The 21,809-nt window shown below is 48.2% G+C and overlaps 5 protein-coding genes across 5 annotated transcripts; 2 read left to right on the top strand and 3 right to left on the bottom strand.

Annotated features, from left to right (window-relative positions):
* Positions 1 to 648: 648 nt before the first annotated feature.
* TRUGW13939_05383 (uncharacterized protein) lies at positions 649 to 9,468 on the bottom strand (the record flags this gene model as incomplete). Its single annotated transcript, XM_035488547.1, has 3 exons — positions 649 to 718; positions 781 to 4,820; positions 4,873 to 9,468. 3 exons carry the CDS (start codon positions 9,466 to 9,468, stop codon positions 649 to 651), a joined length of 8,706 nt encoding a protein of 2,901 aa, XP_035344440.1.
* An 864-nt stretch (positions 9,469 to 10,332) lies between these two features.
* On the bottom strand, positions 10,333 to 11,204 carry TRUGW13939_05384 (uncharacterized protein; the record flags this gene model as incomplete). Its single annotated transcript, XM_035488548.1, has 4 exons — positions 10,333 to 10,643; positions 10,698 to 10,814; positions 10,882 to 10,998; positions 11,054 to 11,204. Coding segments are annotated over 4 exons (696 nt in total), but the record flags the coding sequence as incomplete, so codon positions are not given.
* Positions 11,205 to 11,766: 562 nt separating this feature from the next.
* TRUGW13939_05385 (uncharacterized protein) lies at positions 11,767 to 15,863 on the top strand (the record flags this gene model as incomplete). The annotated part of the gene is made up of 6 exons (XM_035488549.1): positions 11,767 to 12,946; positions 13,619 to 13,773; positions 13,836 to 14,427; positions 14,500 to 14,591; positions 14,655 to 14,859; positions 14,932 to 15,863. Coding segments are annotated over 6 exons (3,156 nt in total), but the record flags the coding sequence as incomplete, so codon positions are not given.
* A 399-nt stretch (positions 15,864 to 16,262) lies between these two features.
* TRUGW13939_05386 (uncharacterized protein) lies at positions 16,263 to 18,307 on the top strand (the record flags this gene model as incomplete). Its single annotated transcript, XM_035488550.1, has 4 exons — positions 16,263 to 16,323; positions 16,397 to 16,737; positions 16,834 to 17,654; positions 17,713 to 18,307. The coding sequence occupies 4 exons, from the start codon at positions 16,263 to 16,265 to the stop codon at positions 18,305 to 18,307; spliced, it is 1,818 nt and encodes a 605-aa protein (XP_035344443.1).
* A 412-nt stretch (positions 18,308 to 18,719) lies between these two features.
* On the bottom strand, positions 18,720 to 21,660 carry TRUGW13939_05387 (uncharacterized protein; the record flags this gene model as incomplete). The annotated part of the gene is made up of 10 exons (XM_035488551.1): positions 18,720 to 19,049; positions 19,134 to 19,464; positions 19,527 to 19,636; positions 19,693 to 19,800; positions 19,974 to 20,026; positions 20,083 to 20,218; positions 20,523 to 20,921; positions 20,980 to 21,048; positions 21,127 to 21,589; positions 21,650 to 21,660. 10 exons carry the CDS (start codon positions 21,658 to 21,660, stop codon positions 18,720 to 18,722), a joined length of 2,010 nt encoding a protein of 669 aa, XP_035344444.1.
* Positions 21,661 to 21,809: the final 149 nt, after the last annotated feature.

The raw sequence follows: 21,809 nt of genomic DNA on the forward strand, positions 1-21,809 counted from the left end.
CTACTACCATGTGATTTACATACAGCGTTTCTTGTTCATACACGCGGGAGATATCATGGTGCGGCGTCTGGGTCTGTCTGTACATGTAAGGGTTGGGATTTTTCGGTTTATAAAAAATAATTGGCACAGCCTTTGTATTGATCTCTTCAAGTATCGTTGTTGCTTCCAGTTCTATCTATGTATGTGAAACGAGAAAATGACACTATTGACAAAACCAAGAGTCGATCAAATTGACCATGGCGCAAACCCATATTCTATCTATCTATTGACCCTTTCCTGGCAAGTAACATTGAACTATATAAATATACACAAAAATCTGTTATCAAATGCATGGCGATGATACCGATACTCAATCGTCCATACATGAATCAACAAGAAATCCTAAAAAAAGAAAGGGAGAAAAAAAAGGTATCTTAGTAAATAAAAACGAAAGAAAATTATGAAATAACCAAGGCCGTGATAGTATGCAAGTCCCTGAAATGTGAAAGAAAAAGAACAACAAATAGCACGTACACATCCCCATATTAAACCAACTAGTATGTGGTACCAAAATATAGGTAAATGCTAAGACTCCGAAAATGCCATCTCGATTATGAGACCGAAACCCGAAAAAAAGAAGAAAAGAAGAAAAAAAGTGAAAAACTTTTCTTATTCGTTTGTGTTCACACTGTGTCGATATAATAGCTTGCGTCCTAGATTGCGAATACTTCTCTTGGAACTGTGATATCGTTAGTATCGGTGAATTATAGAAAAGGAAAGGAAAGGAAAAAAAAAACACACCTCTCTTCATGAGAATTGCCGCCGATGCTGCTGCGAGAAGTAGGAGGGCGCTCAGACGTAAAGCTTCGTCGTTTAGAGGGTTCTTCCTCCTGCTCTGCATCAGCCGTCGGAGGCTCCGAGATCATGATACTCGGCTCTCTGGAACTGACATGGCTCGACGAATACGAAGCTGTCTGGCCCAGTGGATACGTGTCAGAGCCACTGACCGACTGGTGTAGAGACGACGATCCAGAGGTTTCGGCATGGGAGCTGCGACTGGCTATATTTCGAGGCGAGGAAATTCCCAAGGCAGACGATGCATCGGACGACGGGAGGATAATTTGGGACGAGGTTGCTAGCTCTCGCAGCCGTTGCTGCTGCTGCTTAGTTGGCCGTGGGTGAGAGAACTTGTTGCCGAGAATGGCTGGCGCATGGGAGATTAACGCTTTGATAACGTCCTTTTTCAGACGGAGAGCAAGTTCCAGGTTCGACCATGTCTTGTTCCGGTACTCCAGCACAGGCAGACGGAAGACGAAATCGTGCACGTCCTCAATGTTGCGCTCTCCTCGCCCCTTGTAGCTCAGGCAAAGAACGACGTCGTTGATCTTGACATTGGCAAGGATCATGTAGTTGGACGCTCGGGACATCATCTGCGTAATGTCGTCTGTCTGTTCTTTCTTCGCACCTCGGAGTGAGAATTTCTTTGGTTCGCCCACTGTCGTCGAATTACTAGACATGATACTGGCCGCCTTTTCGGTGGAGGATCTTGTCAATGCTCGAATACTTTCCGCGGACTTTTTCTTCGAGAGACCACCAATCTGGGTTGGCGAACGGAGAGGTAACCCAGGTCGGTCGCCTGGTGACAGACGATTGTTATCCTTGGTTATCCGTGTCATCGGCGCGACTCGGAACCGGCTGGGCCGTAATTGATTCCCATGTTGCTGTCCCTTGCGATTGTCCGGTAGACTCAAAGTCGGCTGTAGCCTAAGTTCGATTGAACCGGGGCCTGCCGGGGCCTGTGAATCGTCTCCTGCTAAAGAGCTAGCCTGGCTACGGGGCGTTGACACAAAGTCAGGTGTGAGTTCCCCGTCGCCGGCGTTATCTTCTTCCTCATCTTCCTCGTCTACAGGTATGATATGTTTGACCATAAAAGGGGAGAATCCGCCGCTGCCTTCAAAGGCGTTGGATCCCATACCGGGGAAGATGTATTCAAAGAGCTTCTTGCCTAACTCCCGTTCCAATTGCACCTTGAGCGGGAAGAGATTCACTTCGAATTGGTCCAGGACCGGGATACCAGCCACGGCTTCTAACATGTACCACTGCACGCGAAGCATCATATCTCCGCTCTCGATTCGGCTTTTATGGTCCATGTAAGGGACAATCATCTGAGGGTAGAGAGCATTCTCTAGCAGATTCAGAGCGTACAAACGCTCGATTTCGATCATGTTATGATTTGACCCGTCTGTGTGGTCTGTCCGTTCATACGATGCGTTGCGTAATTGAAATTCCACCAGCGGTTCATTCTTATCACGCATAAGGTGCCAGACAATATCTGAAGCCGATAGGCAGTAGCGCAGCGAGGCACTGGCTTGCGATAAGGCTCGCTCATCAGTTCGTCTCTGTGAGGTTGTGATGGCTTTCATGATGAAGAACAATTCGTCTTCGCAGCTGACCAAATCTTTCTCGAGAGTGATGCGATCCTGCCAGCCTTGGACATCCAAGTGTTGAGCCTGGATTTGGAAATAGTCTCTAATTTCCTCCAGCTGGCGAATACGCTCCTGTAGCTTATAGACCATCTCTGGCGCGCCTCGGAGATCGCTGAAATCAGAGGCAAACATGATCTTCTCCAGCTTCTCGCTCCTGACCTTCTCCAGCGGTTCATTATAGAGCAGCAAGTCCAAAACGATAATGTACATGGTATAGTATTCGTTCGAGTCGCAAATTGCTCGCACATCAGGGAAGTCCACCCAGACCTGGTCCACACGGCCCTCGCCATAGTCATGATGAAGCGTAGAATCTCCCTCCCCTTTGGCCACTTCATCGTTGTATTTCAGACGAAGGTTATTGAACTTATCGTACCGAAGAGAAGCCGAAGTCCTCTGGATAATCCGCGAGAAACCGAACGGATTGAGCTCAAAGTCAAACATGGCTTCCAAGGTCAGCCACGGTGGCCAAGCCGAGCCCGGCGCATTTCCATATTTGTTTCCAGCATAGAACTGCAAGTGTGCCTTGAGATTCTTCTGTGTTGCAACGAAAAACTGAGCGCCATCCATGTGCACGGAGAAACGACGCTGGACCAGCCCGCTAACGTCATCACTGACCCGACGCTTGTCCATGATTGATACCACCTTCAACGCCATTCCCTTAGCAGCAACCAGCGTGACAGATCGTGGATTCTTGTCGCTTTGCAGCTGTATCTGAGGAGCAATCAGATGCAGGTGATAGCTGTTCTGCGGCGTGAATTCCGGCGATATATTGTCGCTAAAGTCGCCCGATTTGGGGTGTGCCCGTTCATTCGGGGAGGTTGTCGAAGGGTCATCTGCGTTCACGAACCTCTTGGCATCATGTAACAGCTGCTCGATGCGTTCCTCTACGCTGTCGTCGTCTTTCCGCTCCTGACTATCTTCACGATCGGGGGAGCGATTGAAAAATCCTTTCCGCTTGCGTTTGTTCTTGTTCTGCTCGTCAACGATGTCGGTAATGAATTTTACGGCCTGGCGCGACATGTAATACACAAAACCTCGTCTCTGACTGACTTGATGGCCATAGCGCACCATGATGTCTCGTAGGGAGTTGTTCCACTTGACTTGAGGATTGTGAATAGTGAAACGGTTATTGAAATCGGTCGCCAGCTCAACATCCGGCGGCTCGTAGTTACCGTCTATTACGGACTCGCCACCGTCACTGTTGGACTCCAAGTTTTCTCCGGTTCGTGACGACCAATCACTTTCTTGAGCTTCGCTACTGGTCGCGTCGTTGTCGTTTTCTTCGCCAAATATGAGTTTCTCAAGGTGACGAAGTCCAGCAGTTAGAAACTTGCGTCGTCTTGCCAGAGACTCTGCCTGCCGAACGAGCAACTCATGCTTCACTTTGAGGTCGTGATTCTCGCCGCCTTCCTGGACAAGCTGGAGCTCGTGCTCGTTGAGTTGAAGTTCATGGTTTTCAGACTGTATTTGCAGGTTGGCTATACGGCCCTTGATGAGATCCATCTGCACTCGTCGCGGATCGTTACCCTGAGACATGACACACTCATGGGTTGGTTCGTCACCAAATGCACTGAATCCAGTCTTAGCTAACGACGTGCTGTTATGATCCGTTTGTCGAAAGTACGTGAAACGAGGGGTGTACGCAAGAGGTAATATTTGTGTCTTGGGCGTGGATTCCTGGGGAAGGATCCAGTCGAGTTCGACAAAGTCATCCATGTCAATCCAGCTTAGATCTTGGTCGGGAATCGTGAAGCGAGACAGGTCCACAGCGGCAGTAGGCTGTTGCAAGGATGATACAATCTCTTCTGGCCTGGCTTCAACATCCTCCATAGTAGTCCCTTCAATGCTGGCAGAAACAGCTCTAAAGTCGGCGGCTTCAAAGTCCAGTTCCGCGCGGTTGATTCGCATAGCGCTTGACTTTAGCTGTTTGAGACGACCTCGTATCGGAGTGGTGACTTGCTCTCGCCTCTGATGCAGATCGAATTTGAAGTTGGCGAGGCGGACCTTGAGACCTGTTGCAGCCACCACATCTTCGCCGTAGTCCTCTGGCTCTTTGTGCTTGTAAATGTGTGAGACAAACAAAGGAGACAAAATAAGCTTGTACTTGACCGTGGCAAGATGTCGACCAAACTTTTTGCTTGTTTTGGTAACGCCTGGCCACAAGGGCCCTTGTCGCACAGGAAGGGACATGACGCCAGTGAAAAGCGACCACCAATAGAAGAAGTGAGTAAAGATACGGGGCGTAAGATGGACAGTATTGTAGTTTGGCGTTATTTGATCTGGGGTTGACGGAGCCATAACCGAAACCGAAAGGTGAATGTGGTTGCTTCGGAATCCACGGAATGCATCATAATCCTATTATCCAAAGTCAGATCTTACAATACTACAGGTGTAGCGAGTCTCTTACCTTTTTCATAGATCCATCTATATATAGGGGATTGCGGAGGACCACATCATAGTGAGGCTTGAAATCGAAACACCGGCCTTGGTCCACGTTGCGTTCAAACACTAACCCGGCGAGCCACTTCACATTACCTGACAGTTTCATCAAGACCTTTTTGAAGTGTGCAGCGTTCTTGGAGGATTGAATGGAAGCCTGTGACTTTGAGTCATCCATAGCATATTCGTATGAATACCGTGCCTCGTGGCTGTAATCCGGTACAGCGAGGACATATTCTCCACTAGCGACAGTCATGAACTCTTTAGGGTCATCGTTGGGGTGGATGTCCCATTGCACGTCCTTGCGCCAACACATGACGAAGCCAGCTCCAAATCCTGTGATTATATATGGATCGCGGGATCCCTTTAGACGCAAATGGACATCACCGTCCCCCTTCCACCAAACCCTGATCCTGGAGTGGAAGCTGAGTCTGATCTTATCCCAGAAACCAACCCGCTCAGATAAGTCCACTTCAGGCTTAGTGAACCCTTCTATGATCTTCATCATGTCCTGTATGACAGGTTGATACGACATACACCAAGTAAAACTCGTTGGAAGACTAGTATTGATTTCAAAACGAGGCTCCGAGTATGTTTTGACTGGTGCAACAGTTCGTCGAATGTTGACATAGACTCCCTCCGTTACATCTCCATCCGGGGACTTGGCGGGAGGAACGATACAAACTCTTACATCTCGGGTGGATTCGAAGTTTCGATATTCTTCAGCAATCACAAAGTCTGTCTTCAAGGACCAGCTTGGCAGTCGAGGGGATTGACCTGGACGAAGAGCAGGGATATGGAGAAGATCGAGTGGATAGTCACGGAGAGTGACCCTGGCTTCTCCCATATCTAAATGAATATTCATAGGAATAAGAAGAGAGTATTGCATGTCCACTGGCATACCCTTTCCAATCTTGTGTAGAAAGCTAGCATATTCGGTGACTGGGAAGGAAGGTTTGTCAATGATCAGGTGCAAATCACTGATCAATGTGGACATCAACGACGGTCGATTTGGTATGGCAAGGATCGGCTCGTCATCCTCGACATCATCAGGCGGTTGATCAACTCCAGCGAAGGCATTGCGCAGATTGCTAATAGATTTGGCTTGGAATTGCATTGCTGCATCAATTTTCGTCTTCCAATTACGAGAATTGTATTCCTGCAGTCGACGCAATGCCTCTTTCTCCGATATCTTAGCTGTAGATGATATGCTTGCAGCGCCGTCTGTGTCGTAACGGACTCGCCCATACCTTGCTTTGTTGTCGAAAGACCGTCGAGATTCTCTGGGGCCAACGCTTGCACTTCGCCTCCTGTCATCACTTCTTCGTCCAAGGTGCGAATCTGGGTGAGCCGAATGTGCGCGATAACGGGAAGAATTTCTTCTGTTGTCTGCGTCTTTGACCTTTTGGGCTTTCAATCGGAAGGCTTCCTCTCGCGCGAGACGATGTCTCTGCTCAACAAGGCCTGCTCGGTAAATGCATCCAAGTCTCCATTCGAAAGCGTCATCTTCAAGCTGGAAAGCAAGAGCTTTGCTACGCAGAGATATGCGAGGTACAATCTTGGGTCCCTCTGGGTCTTTATGGAGGATGTCCTCATCAGAATCGGTTTTGTAGCGGTGTCGCAAGGCTTTTAGAGCCTTCAAGGTGTTTGTAAAATTGTTAAACACCCGGTGCACGATCAAGTGATGGGGAACGCCTAGTCGGATAAAATCTGCTGATACGTCGATAGAACGCTCGATTCTGAATTCGCGGCCATGCATTTTCCTGTTTTCTCGTAGATCAACCCTCATCGTGGTCATCGAAATGAACCTGGCCCAAACACCCTTCATCCTGGGGGCAGCAACGTGTAATCGAGCTAATTGACATCTAAAGAAAGGAGCCGACCAGCGGTGACTGCCTGCAGCAAGGCCATAGACTTGAAGCATCAGTCGGGGATCATCTGGCATGATGGCCTTGACTTGCACGAGACCAACCCGGAGATCAATGGTTGTCAGCTCGGCACGTTGTGACGGCGGAACTGGAGCCGGCAGTGAGGTTTTCGAGAATGCCTTGAATTGATAGTCCTTCGACGCTTTCTCAGCTGAACTTCGCATAAATGTTTCGTGGAGAACATTCCCGGCGACTCCTAGAGAGTAAGTTCTATATAATGAGAACTCCAAGTATAAAGCCTTCATAGAGGAATTGATGTGGAAGATGGGACCCTGAAGGTCACTCTGGCTGCTAAAAGCAACTTCACAGCGCGGTAGGGAAAGGAAAGACTCAGGTTCCATGTAATCTTCAGCCTCGATCACGAAGCCTTCCAGTCCTCTAAAGTGGACTGCGAGCCTTCTACCATCTGCATGTCCGTTGGCAGACCTTCGGGGAGGAGAAGTAGGGGGGAATCGGAACGCAGGGTCGTCGCTGATAGAAGGATGCGAATGACTAGACGTCCGTCGTCTAGAGCTTATTTTCATAGGCTCTAGTTTTTGTGCACGGTAGTCGGCTGTCCAGGATTCCAGCTGAAGAGCAACTCCGCGTGGCGTTTTGGATGACCCAGGAGGAGGACCAGAAACTTCGAAGGTCAATTCGCTTGCTTCGAATTGCACCCGCATGAGCCAAGGCGGAAGGCGGCGCAGAAAGCTCACCTTTTGCTCTGAGGTGGTTGATTGCATCCCTCGTCTTGGCTTCAGCTGGGCCTTGAATTGTTCCACAACTTGTTTAATTCCACGGTTAACGTCGGCGTTTACCATGTGTATGGAGAATGAATTCAAACTGCCCGACACAAAGACACAAACTTCTGGCGTGGCGTTAAGATGAACGCGCACTTCCATGTTCTTCGTTTGGAGAAGGTTGTGCTTTACGCCAGCTGGTGTCTGATAATAGAGTTGGTGAGAAGAGACTCGGTAGACGGAAGACAAGGAATAGTCAATTCCGGCCTCGGCAGAGTGAGACGATTCAATGTCTAGTGATATTGAGGAGATGGAAGATATTAGAAGGTTGTAATCACCGGGATCAACTGCGTCTTCCTCTGGAATGGGAAGCACAAATCGCACCACAGGTTCATGAACGGAGAGTTTGATGCTAGCCTTTGGTAGTAGTCGTGAAATGATATGATGGTTATCTCGCTTCTTTCGGCGAGGGGATGAGGGTTTTGCTTGTGCTAGGCGAAAAAATTGGGAGACATGGCGGGTCTCCATATCAAGCGAAGGTGAGGTAATGACTAGGTTGGCGAAAAGGACATTGCTGTTCCGTGCATCAGCGTCATGCTCGTCTGAAAAGCTGACTGTCTTTGAAGGAAAGGTTGTTTTTATTGTAGTCGTGGCCATGGGGATGTAAAGAAGCCTATCAGTGGCACCTGAGCAATCCTCGAGACTGACGGATACTGAAATGGCAGCGAGTAAAGCCTGGTGGGCCACATCACGTTTCTGAAAGTACATTCGATGTGCTGGCGATTTGGGGTCCATTCGATGCAGGTCGATACCAATTTCATGAGTGACAAGGTTGAGTTGTAGCTCCTTTTCCCCAGCTAAAGTAATCGGAACGCCTCTGGATACACGGAAGAAACTCAAAGCAAGTTGAATCTCTTCTATGCCACGGAGAATGGAACTGACAAATTCCTTGGAATCGGCCACCGTTTGGACAATGACATCTTCTCTCGAACCAGGCTTGTCCAGCTCTTCTACAAAATCGGCAAAGGATATTTCGTCGTCGGTCTCGGTAGGTGATTCGGGTTTGAGATGGGTCTTTTCGACTTCTCGGACCCGTTGCGAAAGGATCATCAGATCGTCGTACGGAACGTGGAGTCGGCCGATCTTGACGGCAACAGATGTGTCTCGCAGGCCTTCTAGATCTCGGTATAAGTGGCCGTGTATGTTCAGCTGGAGGTTGTCCAAGAGTTCCATCGGTTCGCGGCCATCGACTGCCAACAAGATGTTGCGTACGGTCAAGATCCATTCAGCGGGACGTGATTCCTGCGATTGTTGCTTCTTGTGGCGGAACAGTCTGCCACGCTCCACCATCTTTCGCCTGGTATCAACAGCCATTGTCAGAGCGCCAACCTGGATATGGCCTGCATCCACAAAGTGCACGGAGGTGTTGATGGCGTGCACATCGATCATGGCAACCCAGTGAATATAAGAATGCAATCGCTTTATTCTCTCCTTCAGCCTTGTCAGTCTCTTCCAGGTCTCGCTGCGGCGAGACGGGCTCTTGGTTGTTGCAGCGCCAAAGGAGGCATCTTGGGGAAGCGCGGGGGTGCCGTTCGCAGAACCCGGGCGTGACAAAGCTCCTTTGCCATTATTCCCATTCTTCAGCAACTTCGGGTCCAGCGTCACTTTGAGATCGGTGAGGCGCAGGCTGATCCATGTCGGCTGCGAAAACGACGGTCGATGCAGGGACAAGCCCAGTCCGCGGAGGTCGATTTGCACGCCGTCTTGAGGGGCATACGCAATGCGTCTCAGGGAGAAATAGCCGATGCGCTGGATGGACACGCCGGTAGCGATGCGCACGATGGCGAACAGGATAAATGACGAGACATAGAGCAACAACACGCCCACCAGAATAGTGGTGGGGCTGAAGAAGAACATCCTCCTCTGTCCGGAGAGGGCGGACAGGGTCTCTTCCACGCGGCTCACTCGATGCTAATCATTCGCGGCAATAGTTTGTTTGTATTCATTTCCATTCGTCTGAGCACTTCCTTTTGTCTGTCTTGTTCCTATCAATGGCCACACAGTCCTAAGGCCGGGCTTTGGTGCATTCGCAGCGCAAGCGGAGGAAAGTCTGGCGAGCGCGTGGCGGATCTGGGGTAAGGGGTCAAAAGGGGGTTGCACGCCTTCACGAGGGGTGGCACAGTCGTAGCGGAGCGGTCGATGGAGGAGGAATCGCAGCAGCTGCAGCGACAGCGAAGAGAGATAATCTGCTGGATGCAGCGTGATGCAGAGAGACGGACAGCCTGCTCTCAGTGGGCGGAAAATGGTCGCGCTGCGATATGTCAAGGCTTAGTTGCGCCAATCGGCCCCTTGGCTTAGCCCGGCCGGGCCCAGGCCGAACCACTCCAAACCTGCTATTTACTGCTTACTGTTTTTTAACTCTTAATCGATTATTACTAATTAACTATGAATTATTAGAACAACTATTATGCCTTTGATATATTGTTATTATTCCAGCATTGTTGTTAATAGCATCACAATGCTTGATAGTAGTGTCACTGCCGATCAACCAAGCTTTTTTTTTTATGACATCAATTGATCGCCCGTCCTATCACCGTTACCTCCGTCTGCTAGTAATCTGTTGGTGGCTGTTTCTGGCAGTAGTACTGCCTCCGTGTGAAGTTATCTTGTTTCAAATGTTGTAACTCTAGAAGATAGCATGTATAGTACAGAACCCAAAAATACTATACACAATTCCCAACGCCGTAACACATTAGTGAAAAGAAAAAGAAAAGAAAAATCTCACGACTGCGAGGACTCTGGCGCTTTCTGGCTCTGCTCCAATGCCCTCTCGCGCTCCAAGCTTTGAATCTTCTCGTCCAAAAGGGAAATGTCAACTTCGATGCTCAGCAGTTTCTCGTTCAAGAGATTCCGGAACTCGTCATCGGACAGCGAGCGCAGCGGAACCCACTTGGACTCTGCCATGCGCTGTAATATCGGCTTGGGTCCTTTGCCTTCGTTTTCCTGCTGTCGTCTTTCCACAAAATTCCACGTCTTTTGGCCGACGTAGCCAAAAAGCGAGAACAGTACAAGGCCTGGGGTAAATTTTCCGCCTGTAGAGATTCATTAGTGTTTTTGGTGTCACTGTGGTTCGGAAGTTTCGTTACCCATCAGCCGTGTGACAATGCCACCGGAAAGACCACCGGAGACAGCGCTGGCGTAAACCCTGTCCTTTGGCGTAGCATTGTCTTGGTAATGAATACTGATAATATTATTTCTCATCCCTGAGTCGCTTCCGTTAGTATAATGCACCCTCTTTGTCCCTATTTTGGCTTTGTTTCAGATGCTTACACCAAAAGGAAGTGCCCCAGGCAGCCCAATGGATTCCATGCGAGATACTATGGATGATCGGATGCTTCGTTGCTCTCAGAATCCCCGAAGCGCCTCCATAGGTCAGACCAGCACATGCTGTCCTGCTGTGTCAGCTAACCTATACACCAAAAGAAGTCCGGTCACCACTTACCACTTAGCGCGCCGACTTTCAGGGACGATACCAGGACCGCGGGATCGGTCAGCGGGCTTTTCTTCTGCTCATTGCTCATCGTGTCACGCCGTCCATTCCTGTGACAAGGAGAAGAAATGAAGCCAAATCTGGAAGGCGCCGGGAAGAATGGCTATTGTTTGCCTGGTTTGCATATGTCACGTGCGGCCGGCAAGCAAATTTCCCAATGCAGCTAGCGTAAATTGTCATTGCTTTTCCTGCTCTCTGATTCGCTGCAGCAGTCTATACTCCTTTGCAGCCTCTAAGGATGACCTGCTCGGTTCTAATGAAGCCATAAAATTACGTTTTTTTTCTTTTCATTGTTTGTTTCTCTCCTCTACCCCCGCTTTCCTTCCCATAAAATCCGGAAATCTAGGCTCTGGCTATGGAAAACAAAGCCAAAATATTCGATGCGATTTACTCCGACCCGCGTCCTAAATCTTAGGATTGTTGAGTTTCACCTTTGTTTTTAGCGCGAGTAAATAGACTTCATAGTATCAAAAAGTCAAATGAATTCAATTCAATGTACCGTAGACTGAATATGGACTTGTGTAAATGCATGCCTTCATACCTGTACATACGTGTAAACCTAGTGATTCTCCTCTTCACTGAATGGTAACATGGCTAACATAACCATGGTTTTCCTCTTCACTATTCTGTTTTACTTGATTTCCTCTGAAGCTTTTATTCATAGGTTCAGATATGAAAGAGGGGCAATCCCCCTCGGCTCCTACGCAGCCAAATACCCATCTATCTTGCAAAGAAATCAAAACGTTACCACTCCAGGGAGAAATTCAACTGGAAATTCAACCATCCCGGGGGGAAACTCCACCATTGGAGGTAACTCAACCACCCCTAGGGTCAGCACTTGGATATCCAAGTTCCCGACACCAGCTCAAAACTCAACTCCAAAAGCACAACCGAGCCCTGTCGCAAACTCGACCACCCCTGGAGTCAGCAATAAGTTCTCGACACCAGCTCAAAGCTCAACTCCAAAGGCACACCCGAGCCCTACGGCAAATTCGAATGGCAGCTCTCGAGGAACGCCACATCCAACTTCAACATTTGCCTCTGGAAAGTCCCCTGGACATGCAGGTACATCCGCAAAAAGTTCAACTCCTGCTTCAAAGCCTACATCTACAGGTACATCAGCGAAAGGTTCAACTCCTACTTCAAAGCCTATATCTGCAGCTACATCAGCGAAAAGCTCAACCCCTGGAAAAGCGTCACAGGCTACGTCACATCCAGATTCACCGTCTTCTGCACAGTCACCCCCTCCAAACGCCTCCAGCCCCGGAAGTCTGCCAGCATCAATACCTTCTTCTCATGTGTCTACAAGCGGGTCTCCGGCAACAACATCACAGCCGACTTCTACGCCTAATCCACACCCATCCCATGGTGACACCTCGGCAACTGACTTGCCAGTATCTACTGATCCCTCCTCTACTGGCTCAGTAGGTCCATCACAGACGTCAAATGCCACCATCTTCCCAATACTCTTTGGTGGACTGTACAAGAACAGAAATACAGTTTTAGACGATGACAAACACAAGACAGACTATGTGAATCAGATTCACGACAGCAGGACAAAAATCAAAAACTACCTAGACTATTTACCTAACAAGCCTGACACTAATAGTGTCCAATGCTCAAGTAACAAACGCAAACGAAGTTTGATATCCGACATTGCCGGTTTCGCGGGAAATGTTGTGAAACTTGTTACTTGCGCAGACCAGTTATTGGACAATTTAGATGGTGTTGTCAAAGGCGTTCATCCGTCTATTAATGACATTGACACATTGACTGGTGCTATTAATGTGATTGGAGATGACATCAACACAGACAACAAAGACAACACAAATGACAACCAGCCAAGTTCGGCAAAGAAGTCCGCTGAATCTACAGCTAAACCCACCAGCACCGATCCTGCCTCTTCTACATCTCCACCATCTAGTGCTCATACTACTACCACACCCTCTACTACTCATACTACTGTTCATTCTACTACCACCCCTTCTACTACTCATACTACTACTACCCCTTCTAGTGCTCCTACTACTACCACCCCTTCCAGTGCTCCTACTACCACCACCCCCTCTACTGCTCCTACTACTACTACCCCTTCTACTGCTCGTTCTACTACCCCTTCTATTGCTCGTTCTACTACCCCTTCTACTGCTCGTTCTACCACCACCCCCTCTACTGCTCCTACTACTACTACCCCTTCTACTGCTCGTTCTACTACCCCTTCTACTGCTCGTTCTACCACCACCCCCTCTACTGCTCATACTACTACTACCCCTTCTACAACTCAACCTCAGTCATCATGTACTCAGACAGCCGTGTCCCGATGTACAGAGATTCTTACCGTATCGACATCATACTTCCCCTCCAGCTCGGGTTCAACAGTCTTCACAATCACCGCCACCTCGTGTGTCACGACTAGTGCATGTTCTGGTACAATCATGACCACAACAGTCTCAGAAACGTCAAGTCCAACAGGATCAAGTCGGCCGCTGTTGATTATAAGAGATTCTAATCAAACAGACGAATCCGAGATAAAAAATTTTGAACAAGAGCTTACAGAACAACTTGGTGAGGGCAATTTCAACACGACACGTGGAAGTCCGCAGCTCGGGGTGGTTTTCTGGTCGGCCTGGCTGAATTCCAGCCAGGTTGAAGAGTTCAGCAACAGCTCTGTGGTATATAAATTAACAAGCTTTTTTTTTTACAGGAAGGCTAGCTAACGTTGAATATCTGGCAGGTTTCTGGCATCGTAGAGGACCAGGCTTTATCAACAACCGGTTGGGCTCCATACGACATAACAGGCGGCCCTTATCCATCACCTAGGAGTACCAACACGTCTGATATTTCTAAAAGAGCCAATAGCAGTCGTCTAATTTCCCAGTACGACGCTTTGGCTTCATTGCGGGTGGTATCCCAGCCACATAACGTGACTATTATTGATCTCACCGATGATTACAAATATAATTCTGCTGCAGGTTCGGGAATCACGGTCTACCTTATCGATACGGGGGCTAATCCCCAAAATTCCGAATACTACTCAATGCCAGGGACTAAACGGTGGATGTTCCCTCAAAATGCCGGCGAGCCAGGCGCTGTTATTAGAACACAGAGCGACGAACAAAACCACGGATCTTGTGTCCTTTCCAAGATAGCGGGCCCAAAGTACGGTGTTGCTAAAGACGTCGATGTAGTAATAGTCAAGGTTCCAACGGCAGCCATGCAAGATACAGTTATGGCTTCAGGCATGTTGGAATTATTGGCCGAAGTTAGCGAGGACATTGCAAAAAATAAACTTCAAGGAAAAGCAGTCATCAACTTTTCTGGAGGAAGTAAGTGGCGCTACCTATTTTCTAATCAAGATAAGAACTTACTTTCTTTCGAAGTTTACTTGCCAGTAACAGGTTTTGACCCCGTCAGGTTGAGTTACATAGCAACGCTTCGCGGTATACTAAGATTAGATGTTCCGATCGTTTGCACTGCCGGCAATTTTGGAGTAAGTAGTTATATAATTATACGACTCTTGACTATTATGCTAATTTTTTCCCATCAAAATTAGGAAGATGTAGCCATAGAGCACTGGCCAGCGGCATATGCTGATAGGTACGATGGTATTATTGTTGTGGGAGCTTCAAACAACGACGGGATTAAGCAAGATTTTTCTCAACCCGGGCCTGTTGTGTCGATCTACGCTCCTGGATTTAATGTTACGTGCGCAGACAGCATCCAAGACAATATCATCCGCTATTCAGGGACGTCCTTGGGTATGATATCCACCTTTTTTCCAACTCAGCGTCGTCAAATAAAGGCTAAACAACCTTTTTTTTTTTCTACAGCGGCGCCTGCGGTAGCTGGCCTAGCTGCCTATTTCATGTCAATACCAGAATTTGAATCTGAAATACAGCAACAAGGTCGTGTTGCCGGCAATGTCAAGAGACTTATTACAAGACTGGCGTACCCGAGACATGGAGGTGTGCCGGTCCTATGGAACCGTGAAAACAGCGATAGTTGTGTCAATTTTCAACGCCGAGATGGATCATCTGCAAAGGTTTGTTCAGTTCGCACATCGACGAAGCCAACATCCACGAAGCCAACATCCACGAAACCGGCCTCAACGAAACCAATACCAAAAGCCACCTCTACAGATGGGGTGAAAACATCTCACCATGCTCAACCACCACCACCCATCACCCATTGTAATGCTGTCTTTGTGCCTCCCAAAACGATTGCGAGGAGTACATTTACTGCGGCATCATATTGCGCGTGCAATGGAGGCTGGCTGCTCGATTTGGGCACCACTGTTGGCGCTAACCACTATACCACATATACGTGCAACGTCGGTACAAAATCAACTATGGCTGTGGGTAACGTGGCGCACACAACGACTACATCCGCCGACTCGACAACGACGTGCACTGCACATGTCACGCAAAAAGTGTCTGAAAAGGAATCAGACGCCCCTCCAATTTCTCTAACTGTGAATATCACCAATGAAAACGTTGGTCAAATTGGCTACAATAGCGGCAATCTAAATTGGGCAAATAAATTCAATGTAGGCGGTCTCCCCTGGGTCTTAGTACTGACTCCAACCACTGGTGATCCCAACAACAACGGTCAAGGCGGACAAAATTTACCGGAATGGAGGAATGGCCCTCTTGTTTTTGCGTATTCCCGCCTTATTTGGGATAGTAAATCGGAGAATTGCGATGTTGTGACACACGATGATTTGTCCACTCGGGTGATGAATTGTATATTCGAGTGTCCTTAACCCCATTTTATTTACTCACATATTTGTGCCCAAGGTTGTATGTACTTCATTGTTGTTACAATATGAGTTTTATACAAATGAAAAACTGCCCGGCGTAAATCTTGGACCAGTCAGCGATAACGATCAGCCAATACCCTTGGCGTGATACCTTCCACCTGACATGCTATCGATGTCAAACTAAAATTACTACTACCACTTACAAGAATCCCCACAAGGGTTCCCTTTTTGGAGTAGTGGTAAAAAAGCCTCACAATCGAGGGGCTGACTTGGGCTGGACGCCTTTTTGAAAAAACTTCCATGTCACTTCACCCACGTTTAGAGAGTCACCGCTATATCGATTGATATAACTATATTTGTTCTCATCTTGGAAACACCTTTTCATTGTATTCCATACACTCAATGGGCCTGTACACTGACCTGCCCGATGCCATCACCGAGGTAGACGTCATCATTGCCGGAGGTTCGATATCCACCACCCCCAGGGCCCTGGCAAACATTGATTTATATTGAAATAACTTACATCTATTGTCCAGGTGGAACGGCCGGCTGTGTTGTCGCTGCCCGGCTTGCTGAAGCCGACCCCAGCCTCTCGATCCTGATCATCGAGGGCGGGCCCAACAACGACATACCCAGCATCGGTGTGCCTGTTCTGTTCCTTTCGCATCTGATGCCAACTGGGAAAACCAACATTTTCTACGCGGCAAACAAGGAAAAGCAGCTGGGCGACCGAGAAATCTTCGTCCCCTCTGGAGGCGTTCTCGGCGGCGGCTCATCTACCAACCTGATGATGTACAGTCGAGCACAGCGATCGGACTTTGATGCGTGGAATACTCCTGGATGGTCAGCGGAAGACATGCTACCGTATCTAAGACAGGTTTTTTTCTTTTTTTTTTAAATTTTTTTTTTTAATCCTTCTGTTTCCAGTATCCGCCTTGAATGTCAGCTAAAAGCAGGAACTTGATTCATATAGCTGGAGACATACCATGGCCCCGGCGCAAAAGACCGACATGGCTACGATGGTCCAATTCAGGTGTCACGCGGAACTTATCGAGCTACTCGATCCGAGGACGACTTCATCTCAGCAGCAGGGAAAGTCGGCTTCCCCGAGATTGAGGATCTGCAGAGCCTAGATGCCAACAACGGCGTCCAGCGCGCAATGCGCTATATCTCGCCGGACGGAAAGCGACAAGATGCCGCGTCCAAATACCTTCAGCCGAAGCTGCAGGATGGCCATCATAAAAACCTGCATGTGTTAGTAGAGGCTCAGGTTGTACGCATCCTCTTCGACAAAGAGAACAGACGAGCCGTGGGAGCCGAGTACAGGCCCAATCCAGACTCCCAATGGGGTGTCCCGAACTTGCATCCTATTCGTACAGTCAAGGCTAGGAAACTAGTCATTGTTTCTTGTGGTGCATGCGGCACTCCCTCTGTGCTAGAAAGGTCCGGCATAGGCAGACCTAGTGTCCTCACACAGGCCAAGATCCCTATCGTGGCTGATGTCCCCGGCGTTGGCGACGAATACGAGGACCATCAGCTTCTTCTATACCCTTATAAGTCGAGCTTGGATCCAGAAGAGACGCTCGATGCAATCACCAGCGGCCGTCGGAATCCCGAAGAAATCATCAAAAACAATGATGATATCCTGGGGTGGAACGCCCAGGACATCACCTGCAAACTGCGTCCTTCTGACACAGAAGTAGCTGCCCTTGGGCCTGAGTTTCAGAGATCTTGGGATGCTGACTTTCGGGACAATCCAAACAAGCCATTGGCTCTGATGTCGCTTCTAAGCTGGTAAGAGTAATATGAACCAGGGTTATATATTTCCGATATATTGACAATTTCCATCCAGCTTCCCCGGTGAGCCAACCGGAATTCCGGCCGGGCAGTATTTTGCCATGACCATCTTCAGCGTCTATCCCTACTCTCGCGGCCACCTACATGTCACCGGTCCAGATATTGGTGATCGCCTTGACTTTGAAACTGGCTTCTTCACCGATACAAACGGGATCGACCTTAAGAAGCACATATGGGCATACAAGAAACAGCGAGAGATTGCACGGCGCATGCAGACATACCGCGGCGAGCATGCCCCCGGCCACCCTCCCTTTCCGGCATCGTCCAAAGCCGCGTGCACCTCAACACAAGGCCCGCTTGTAGACGTGCAGGATATCGAGTATACATCTGAAGACGATACTATTCTCGAAAAGTGGCTGCGCGAGAATGTCGCCACCACATGGCACTCCGTGGGGACGTGCAAGATGGGGCCGCGGGAGGAAAAAGGGGTTGTTGATAGCAAGCTCAGGGTTTATGGTGTCGAAGCGCTACGTATCGCAGACTTGAGTATTTTGCCGCACAATGTTGCGGCAAACACGAATAACACGGCGTTTGCAGTGGGCGAGAGGGCTGCTGATCTTTTTATTGAGGAGTTGGGAATCAGTAAGTAGGATCCGCGATGAATATGATATTGAGGAGGGTTTTCACAATATTAAACTATTATATATCAATAATAATTGTAAACCCCTAAAACTAGCCAGAACAGGTTGATAGGATTTGGTCAACTATTACCGGCCAAGTTCGGCGAGGTCTAAGAATAACCCAATATTCATCGAATGTGGGCTGTTTCTACTAAGATGAAAGAACGACATTATCTATATGAGAGTAATGGGTACACGAAAGCAATTTTTCCTAACATCAATTAATAAATTGGGTAGAAATGCGATTATCGGAAAGTATTGGTACTATTATATTTGACTATATAAGGTGTATAAATCTGAGGCTTTATATTTTCATTCGAGATGGCATTTTTTTAGAATACATGGTAATTTCCTCCTACTTTACCGCATGTGTTTCAATCGACTATAATTTGCTCTGTCCATCCAGGGAAAACTGCTTGCCAAGCCATCCACCAATGATGCGATTAACATTCTCAGGGTCCTCAGTCAACGCCCAATGCGACGTGTTGACCTGGTCCAATGTCATGTTGGGGACATACTTCTGCATTGATTTGCCCATAGAAGGGGGCAGAGCGAGGTCTTTGAGAGCCTGGATGAAAAGCAGCGGAACCTCAATGTTTGGTTGAGAGACATATTGCTTCTCGTCTGTGTGGTTAATCTCCGTAAGGCGATACCAGTTCAGCGGGCCATTAACACCATGACGGGTATATTCATTTGCGTAGAACTCGAGATCCTAGAAGATCAAAGTTAGTGTCTTTTTGCGGGAAACGGGTAATATACAAAGAGAAATAGAAAGGGAAAAAAAAACACAACTAACCTCGCCGTTTAAGACCCGCGAAGGTTGAAATTGGCCTATTTTGTCGAGAGCGATGCCCTTCCTTGGATCAAACCCCCATTCTCCAGCAGACGTCTTGCCACCATACAAAGCTAGTAAGAATTGTCCGATTTCCTCTTTTGTGTGGACAACTTTTTCAACCTCACCGGATCGGAATTGCAGCTGATAGCCCCAGTGAGGAAATAAGTTGGCAACGATGTCGTCCAGTGAAATAAATTTGGCTCGCGGAGGACCATATGGCACGCAAACAGTGATAATGTGTGAGATCAGATCCCGTTGATGGTGGTAGATTGCATACGTCAATGCTGCACCCCTATAATTAAGGACAATTAGCCAGGCTGGCGGTAGTTTTTGTCAAAGTAAGGAGTTCCCTACCAGTCATGGCCACACAGAATGATCTTCGATTCACCCAGCTGAGTGGCAAGTTGTTTGAAGTCGGCAGCTATTTTTTTGTATGCGTACTCTTTGGGGTCTACAGGAGCATCCTATTTTCCTTGCATCAGTCATAGACTTGTCGAGAGAAAATGAAAAAAGAGCTTACAGTTCCACCGTAGCCCAGTTGGTCAGGAGCAACGATCCTGAAGCCGAGTTGCAAGACATGAGGGATTTGATAGCGCCATCCTACAGCCAAATCTGGAAAGCCATGAAGCTGCTCGCATTTTAGCGTCAGTTAAGTTGATATAATTCAATTTACCATTGATGTGTAGCAATCCCGAGGTCCAGGATACCACCGGCTAAACAGAAATTCAAAGAGGAAATTGGGAAATGAGAGTAATTTAAACCCGCCCTTATGACGAGAGAAATATCTCAAGTTATACATACAAAGAAAATTGTAGCTTTCCATTTGCCGGATGCTGGCTCGCCATACAGATAGCCTGCGACTTCATGTTAGCACCAGAACAGCTCAGCCGGAAAAGCTCACGGAGCTTACTGTAATTCCGTCCGTTCAAGATGACGGAGCGTCGTTCAACGCGAGAGTCATTCGTGTAATTAATCTTGTCAACCTTGGAAGCCATTTTTGAAAGCTGTTTCTTGAAGTTGATTGAATTGGTACGGATCAACTTGAGCTGTATGTAACTTGAATTACTAAAAGAGGGGCCATAGGATTGCGCCGAGGTAAGGATCACGTGCCCTATAAAAAGAAGCACATAACTGGATCTTCGGTTCTCGATATTGAAAGAGATAAGTCATAAAAGTAATGATATTATACATAATTTTCGGACGGCAATAATACATGGGTGACGTGCTCTGTCTGCGTGAGAAAAGGCGGCGTGCATCATGGAAAGGCAAGCTCTCCGAGATTCTCCTCTCGAATTCAAGTAGCTCTAAGAAGTTGCTGGGTATAAATTTAGTCGTTGGTTAGTAGATAACCATGTCTTCCTTGTCTTCTTCCATGACTTCTTCTCCCTCATCTTCATTGCGTTGAGACGTTCCAGTCGGGGCTGCACTGCCATCTTTTTCTTCTTCGTTGTTGCCAGAAGAAACAGGCTCTTCCGCTGCAGGTTCTGGCTCTAGCTTCGTGTTGTCATTTGCATTTTGTGTGCTAGACTCTTCGGGGTCGTGTTGTTTTGGCCCGTCGTTTTCTTGCGTTGCATCGTCTGGTGGTGCATTTTTGTTGTCTGTATCTCGCTCACTGTCTTCTTTTTCATCTTTACCATGCCATCGCTCCTCAAATTCGGCTTCTTCTTTGGCAATAGTCTCCTTTGCTTCCTCAATCTGCTTGTCGATAATATCGTCGTCTTCAGGTCGTAATTGAAATGGAAGCCACAGCTGCCCTTGTTAGCCATTTGGACCTATAAGATAAAACACCACACACAATAAAACTTACCAGGATAGGATGTGTCTTTGTCCGCAAGAAATTTGCCGTTTGTAGCAAGTTCTTGTGTTTCGCAGTCATCTAATAAGAAAGATCAGCCAATGCACACTCTCAACCCGGCCGAACCAGGATGGGAAAGCAAGAAGGAAGAAAACGTACTGCCCCTCGGTCGAGTTCCTTTTGTTGCAAGCGTCTCTCAGCTATAATATCATCCTTCTTCTTCTGTTTAGCCTCAGTATGCCGTTCATCCTGCATTCGAAGTTTCGCTTGCTGGCGTTGCTCGATATCAGCCCGACGCTTCTGTGCTGTATTCGAAGAGCTCTGGGAGAGCGTTCCCAGCAGTCCGCCAAAAAGCCTTTTGCTGCGCTTGCGTTCCTCTGCAACGAAACCTCCTCTTCTCGCAGGAGCAGCAGCAGGCCGCCTCGAGTCTGGATCCGTGGCATGTTGGGAGGGAGATCGACGTGAGTCAGACGGAGAGCCGTCGCTGGTACGTCGTCGCTTACTCCCCGAGTCTGAGATCGAGGATGGACGTCTCTTATGCCCGGTCTCTGGTGAAGCATGCGCTGGTTCTTGCTCTGATTCTTCAGGCTGAGCAACAACGGCCACGGCGGAAGCTAGAGTTCTGGAAGCACAGGAATTAGCTTCTAATCGCCCCCTAAGAATGCGCCACGTATGGACTTACCCCTCTGCCATGCTGGATATATTCAATCAGACTGTGACAACAACGTAGCAGCAGCAGCAAGGAAACCCGGTGAGCTGTCGCAAAAGTTAGTACTACGTACGTAGTAATATGTTGCGCTCCACGGGAAGGCCGCGAGTGGCGCTTGGACCAAGCGCGGGCA

This window comes from Talaromyces rugulosus, chromosome III (genome assembly GCF_013368755.1).
Source record: "Talaromyces rugulosus chromosome III, complete sequence".
In the NCBI taxonomy this organism is placed as follows: Eukaryota; Fungi; Ascomycota; class Eurotiomycetes; order Eurotiales; family Trichocomaceae; genus Talaromyces; species Talaromyces rugulosus.